The 7,386-nt window shown below is 39.8% G+C and overlaps 1 protein-coding gene across 1 annotated transcript; it reads right to left on the reverse strand.

Annotated features, from left to right (window-relative positions):
* Positions 1–5,876: 5,876 nt before the first annotated feature.
* Positions 5,877–6,815, reverse strand: LOC134372419 (olfactory receptor 6Z7-like). The gene has a single exon (XM_063089934.1). The coding sequence runs from the start codon at positions 6,813–6,815 to the stop codon at positions 5,877–5,879; it is 939 nt and encodes a 312-aa protein (XP_062946004.1).
* Between the last annotated feature and the right edge of the window lie 571 nt (positions 6,816–7,386).

The following is a 7,386-nucleotide window of genomic DNA, read 5'->3' on the forward strand; positions in this document are numbered from 1 at the left end:
ATGATAGAGAACCCCAAAATCAATCCACATACTTAATGTCAAATGATCTTCAACAAAGGTGCCAAAAACATACCTTGAGGAAAAGACAGACTCTTCAATAAATGCTGCTGGGAAAACTGGACATTCATATATAGAAGATTGAAACTAGACCTGTACCTCTCGCCATATACCAAAATCTACTCAAAATGGTTTAATGGCCTAAATTCAAGACTGGAAAGTATAAAGTTTTTAGAAGAAAACAGAGGAAACACTTAAGGATGTAGGACTGGGCAAGGACTTTATGAATAAGACCTCAAAAGCACAGGCACCACCAACAACAAAATTAACAAATGGGATTATATCAATCTAAAAAGCTTCTGCACAGCAAAAGAAACAATCGATGGAGTGAAAAGACAACCTGCAGAATGGGAGAAAATATTTGCAAACTATGTATCCAATAAGGGATTAATATCCAGGATATACAAGAAACTCAAACAACTTAACAGTAAAAAATAAATAAACCCAATTAAAAACAGGGCAATGGAGCTGAAAGGCATTTCTCAAAGGAAGATATACGAATGGTCAACAGACACATGAAAAAATGCTCAACATTACTAAGAATCAGGGAAATGTAAATCAAAACCACATTAAATATATCATCTCACCCCAGTTAGACTGGGTATTATTGAAAAGACAAAGATTAACAAATGCTGGTGAGGATGCAGAGAAAGAGGAACCCTCCTACACTGTTGGTGGGAGTGTGAATTAGTGTAGCCATTACAGAAAACAGTATGGAAGTTTCTCAAACAACTACAGATAGAACTGCCATATGATCCAGCAATCCCTCTACGGGGTATGTATGCAAAGGAGAAGAAATCATCATTTTGAAAGGATACCTGTGCTCTCATATTTATTACAGCTCTATTTACAATAGCTGAGAGTTGGAGCCAACCTAAATGTCTATCAGTGGATGGATAAGGAAAATGTGGTATATGTACACAATGGAATACTACTCAATAATAAAAAAGAATGAAATTCTGCCATTTGCAACAACATGGATGAACTCTCTAGGTTATGAACTCTCACTAAATTATGTTAAATAAAATAAGCCAGTGACAGAAAGAAAAATACCTCCTGTCTTCACTCATAAGTGGGAGCTAAAGAATAAACAAAGAAAGAACTATACCACAATCACGATAATATGCTGAATTTTTGAAAGGAAAGAACAGAACTGTGGTTACTAGAGGTGGGAATGCGGAGGGGGAGAGGGTTAGAGAGAAACTGGTGAGTGGACACAAAGAATGACTACATTTTGTAAAGATGAATATATGAATTATCCTGATTTGAGCATCGCATATTACACACAGGTATTGATATTCAGCTCTGTCTCCCACAAATACGTACAATCAATTAAGTTTCATTAAAAGAAAAAAAAAGAAATGGGTTTGATATGTAAATTCAGGCATCCTGAGTTCAAAACATACTCCCATTACAACTGTGCTGCATTGGCACTCTTTACTAAATATGTGCCAAGCTTTTGTACAAATGAGCTCTACTTCTCCCGGGAATCCTGTGAAGTAATTGTTATTCCCATTAGAAATATGAGGAATCTGAAACTAGAGAGGCTAATATCTTTATGCCCAGATTTGAATCCAGTCTGGCTGGCTCCAAATCTCCTGTTTTTTTAATTGCCTACCTGAATTCAGTTACCTTCACCCCCACCAGATGCACATTGTCTTGGTCCTGTATGCCAAACTGTGCAACATTTGGACATAAATGGTCAGTGACACATGGCCATCATTGCCCAGTGGTCGCTGGCCCCATCCCATCTCATGCCCAGACTCCTCTTTCTGTTTCTCAGGTGACAAGATAGTTCCAAGAAGCATTGGGAGTGGTTGGGTTCACAGTCTTTTTCCTATCACTTCCTCTATCCTACAACTCATTTCCCTCATGGAACCTTAGCTGCAATAGACATCTCATATTTTATTGAATCTACACCACCTTTTGTTCCTTTGTTCAGTGACACACCCCAGTGTGCCTATGGAGAAAGCCCATTCTCAGTCCTTATGGCTCGGTGCACCGACCACTTCCGTTCCCACGTCTAAGAGTAGGAATGCGACTGAAACATCACAACCACCTCCCCACACACACACCAGCACCAGCCACAACGACTGTCTCAGAGCTTGGGAAGGAGGCAATGGATTATGGCAGTTCTGGGGAGTGGGAAGTACCACTGGCAACTCGCTCGGTCCCACCTGGCTGGGACTTTGAAAGAAGAGGAGTAGTTCTGTGGAAAGGGAGGGCATGAGTCCTTCTAGGAGTATAATCTCAGACTGGGCTCAACAGGGGCCCTCATCAGACTGCAGTCCTGGTGCTCAGCGGAGGAGGAAGAGCAGCCAGAGATAATAGAATCCTGCCCCTGTGCTCTTATTGACTTAACCTCTCTTCAGCTCATTGCCGTGTGTTTTAAATGAGTAAAATAATATAAATTGCATCGTAGGCTTGATGAAAAGGAAAGATAAGCTAAAGCTTAAAACCCTGCCAGACGTTTTTATGACAGATGTAGGAAGTGGAGACCTGGGGCCCATTTCTAGCTAAGGAGGTTCAATTCCACAGGCACGTTCAAGACGATGGGCATCCAAAGGCACAGGATACATAACTTCAGATGGGCACAGAAGAAGTAATGGCTGTAGAGCTGCTACCTGAGTGACCTTGAGCAACTTACTGCAACTGTCTGAACTTCAACTTCCTCCTCCTTAATGAGGATAGTGACAATATCTACCCACAGCATTGCTAATTAGTGACTACATCATAATGAAATTTACAAAGTGTTTCACATGCAACTCAGGGGAGGAAAGTTGTATCAACTGATGTCACACTTTTTCCCCCGAATAATTGGCTCCAAACTCTTTCACTTCCCCGATAATATTGTTTGGCATGCTTCTTCTGTCATTTAGCAATATCTCAGCAACACAGGCAGAGAGAGAATTTCTATGACATTTTAAAGGCTTGTAAAGGCAAAGTATTCCATAGATAATTCATCCATTATCTTATGAATAAATATATATTTATATTATGAATAAATATAGGTTATTTTCAGTTTATCGTTACTGCAAAAAATGATACAATAAATACTTTGTACATTTACCTTTGTCTGCACATCTGAATGTTTTTGTTGTTGTTGTTGGAAAGCCTAGTTGATGCTGTGAGAGCAATAACCTTGAAATCTTAGTGACTTAATTTAATACATTTTTATCAACTGCTTGCACTCCATGTCTATTTCAGGTTGGCAGGTGGGGAGGGTTCTGCTAAACATGATCAGGAAGTCAGGTGGAGGAGGCAGGCCACCAGTTTGAATTTTGCCATTCACCATGCAAGAGAAAAGAGAGATCTGGGGAATCTCACACCAGGCATTAAATGCTTTGGCCTAAAACTAACATTATTACTTATTGGCCAGAAGCAATCAGGTGACCCCACCTACCTCCAAATGATCAAGAAAGTACCATTGTATAATGAGTATGGAAGGCAAGGGCTAGAAACATCAGAGAAAAGCACTAATGACTACCTCAATAACTACAGCATGAAGATAAAATGGTCATTGCCAAGTCAAAGTGTATGAGAATTTAAAATGATCTATATTATTAAATTGTTTTCCAAAAACACTGCCTGAATGTGCATTCTCACACAGTCTTAAAGAGTGCCTTTTTCTTACATCCAGCCAACACTGGGTTTGTTACCAAACTCAGGTCCAGCTGCCCACTCCCTTGAGAAGGAAAGAAAAAAAGACTTAGAAGTCAAATGGTTGGTGTTAGGAAAGCAGCTGTATTCAGCTGAAGGAGATGGTAGGCTACCCCATCTCAAAGATTTACATTTACTGAGGGGTATTTAAAGGAAGGGTTGCGGGGAATGGAATGTGGGAGGTGACAAACAAGAGAGCAGGAGATGCGAGTTATAAGGGGTCCGTTTCTATGCGTCTTGTCAAGGCCTCATCTGGTTTCTGTTCTCATCTTCGCTGTTATTTCAGGATCCTGCAAGGTTTTGATTTGCGCCCATGTACTCGGCTGGTGCCCAAGGTCAGCTTCAGTCACTTGGCCTTGATCATTTCTCAAAACTCTACAAATCTCAGAGAAAGAACTGTTAGCTCTGCAAAGAACTAATTAGCTTCTCGGCCTTGTTTTCCTACTTAGTGAGCGAGATAAGAAAGTCAGGGGATGGGAAGCAAGAGTGGAGAGAAAAAAACTGTCCTTTTCCAAATCCTCCTCAGCCCTGCAGCCCAGGCAGCTTTAGGTTCCACCATGGCTTTAGTCCTGCTCACTCCAACAGGTTGTCTCAAGTAATTTCTATTTATTTATTTATTGATTTGCCAATTTTATGCTTGTAAGTGCATCTTAATCCTGTGATTTTTATTTCTTTGACAGTGGTAGAGACTGAATATTATCACATAGGCTTATTGGCCATTTCTATTACCTTTATTTTAATAAACTATTGGGTTATCTTTGTGCAAATAGTTTCGAATGTCTATCTTTGTTGCTCGATATTTTGCCCATATCTTTCATTTTTGCTTCAGGAAAAATTACCAAAGTGCAATTGATGAATGCAAGTGCATTCAGATGCTTGGGTTTTTTTGTGTATATTAACAAATAGCTCTTCTAAAATGTACCAATTTACACCCATAAACAACAGCAGAACTGACAGCAAGAAACTGACTCCTTCTCGTCCCTGACTTTAAAACTTTCATAATAAAAACTCATAGACAAATTTCAAATACAAATAAAAACCTGAAAGAAAATATGCTCATTTCCCTTGAAGGATTTTCAACATGAGTTATTACTTAAATTAAAAATTAAAAATTTTCTAGGATGATGAGCAACCCATTCCACAGAAAGTCGTTCTTTAAATTTCTATTTTCTCTTATGTTTATTTATTCAATTATAAAGGTAATACAAACTTAATGCAAAATATACAATATATAAAATAGAAAATATGAGTTTCTTGGGGTCTCATTCGTAAAAACACCACTAATAACTATTTAATATATATTCTTTCAGATTACTTTCTAGGTGTATTTTAACATAAATAACTATTGCAATTATTGTCATTAATGTTTTACAAAACTTCTACATACTCACTTACTGCTCCTTTTATTTTAAATTCAACAACATACCTAGGCCGTCTCCTCATGTTAGTATCCACAGGTCTAATTTAATGCCTTTAATGGATGCATATTACTTCATAGTACAGATATAATACATTTAAATAGTCCCGTTGGTAACATTTGAGATATTTCCAATCATTTCCAAATAAATAATGTTTACTTGAAATTTTGCAATTTTGCAGTACATATTATCATATATATTTTATGCACCCTGTGTGTGCATAATGTTTTTATTATGCGAAGGGTAAATTTCTGTCTTCTGTTCAAATTTACATTTCCTAGATTAATAGAGAAGTTGCCGATCTTTTCGTAGATTATCAGCCAGTATATTTCTTTGTCAATAACCTTCCTGTTCATGATAATTTTCCTTTATTTTTTTCTTTTGGGATATTCCTATTTTTCATATTTTTAAAGTTTTGTTTCATTTTTCGTTGACACATAATAATTGTACGTATTTATGAGATAAAATTTGATGTTTCCATACATGTATACATTGTGTAATGGCTAAATCAGGGTATTAGCAAATCCATCACCTCAAGTTTTTATCATTTCTTTGTGGTGAGAACATTCAAAATCTTCTCTTCTAGCTATTTTGAAACATCAGTTTTAAAAAGTCCTTATACATTATGTTGCAAACATTTTCCTCCAGGCTCCTATTTGCCTGTGAAACCTGTATATGTGTCTCGGGCCATGAAAGTTTTTAAATCAGGAGCTAGAGGGTTTTCGCTCTCTTTAAAGATACTCAGCGCTGGTGGAGGGTCTTTCGCAGCACCGTGTGGACTTCCTTGTTCCGCAGGCAGTAGATGATCGGGCTGCACATGGGGGTGACCACCGTGTAGATGACTGACAGCTCCTTGTTGAGGTCTGTGGACTGGATATGGCTGGGTCGGGAATACATGAACAGGACCACTGAGTAGAAGATGCCCATCACAACCAGGTGGGAGGTGCAGGTAGAGAGGGCTTTGCAGCGGGCAGCAGCTGGTGGCATGCGGAGCACAGCCCCACCAATGGCTGAGTAGGAGGCCAAGGAGACAAGCAGGGTTCCACAGAAGATCATGACGGCGGAGATAAAGTCGACCAGCTCTGTCAGGGCCACGTGGGTGCAGGACAGGTTGAACAGAGGGGAGACATCACAGAAGAAGTGGTTGAGGATGTTGGGGCCACAGTAGGAGAGGCTGGCAATGCACGTGGTCTTAACCACCGAGACCAGCAGCCCACCAAGCCATGAGGACAAGGCTAAGCCCAGGCAGATCTGGGGCCGCATGAGCAGTGGATAGTGGAGTGGGTGGCAGATGGCCACGTAGCGGTCATAGGCCATGGAGGCCAGGAGGGTGCACTTGGTACCAATGAGAGAGATGAATAAAAAAAGCTGAATTATGCAGGCTGTAAAAGGCACATGGCGGGGACTGGACCTCAGGCCCATGAGCAGGCTGGGCAAGGTCACTGACACGTAGCACATCTCCAGGCAGCTGAGGTTGCCCAAGAAGAAGTACATGGGCTTGTGGAGCTCGCTGTGGCTGCAGATGAGGTAGACAATGAGCGTGTTCTCCAGGAGAATCAGAAGATAGAGAATCAGGAAGATGGCAAATGCACCATCCCTTACGCCTTGCCCGACAGACAAACCCAGTAGAATAAAATCCTGATTTCTGGATATATTGGCCAATTCCAGAGACCTCTCCATCTAAGTAAAGAAAAAAATATATTTGTAGAGACCCTGGTCCATGCAGAAGTATGAGCTTCAAAAGAGGAAAAGAGTGTGTGGTTTGGTGCCTCTGGAGCTGACATAACTTTGCTTTAGGTTGATTATTGTCAGGAAGAGCAGTGATGAGCAATTGGAAAGTGGCAGAACCGGAAACAGAAAACTTAGCACTTGTACTGACTCAGTCTGTGATCTTAGGCGAGACACTCAACCGTTAGGAGCCTCAGTTACTTTATCTGTAAAATGGAGGTAAAATCTATCTTCGTGAAATCCTTAGTCCTTCAGAATATTAAGCACAGCAATAGATGAGAAGGTGTTTTATAATGTAAGGAATGATTGTTATTTCCTTACTCTTGAAGACCTTAATAACTGGTCCTTTCATGGCTGGATTTTCTTTCTTTTTTTTTTTTCCCAAATATTTTCCAAGAAATTTTTAGTCACCTGTGCTATTTTAAATAAAGACTCACAGTTCTCTTATTCTGATAAGTATACCTCTCAATTGGCTTGAATTTCTAGAGGAAATTTGCCACTGTTTATTGGGAAAAAAGTGCCA

Source organism: Cynocephalus volans, chromosome 3, assembly GCF_027409185.1.
Source record: "Cynocephalus volans isolate mCynVol1 chromosome 3, mCynVol1.pri, whole genome shotgun sequence".
Classification (NCBI taxonomy): Eukaryota; Metazoa; Chordata; class Mammalia; order Dermoptera; family Cynocephalidae; genus Cynocephalus; species Cynocephalus volans.

Bases quoted from the DNA above. Each gene is read 5' to 3' on its own strand.
- LOC134372419 (XM_063089934.1), bottom strand. From the start codon at position 6,815: ATGGAGAGGTCTCTGGAATTGGCCAATATATCCAGAAATCAGGATTTT.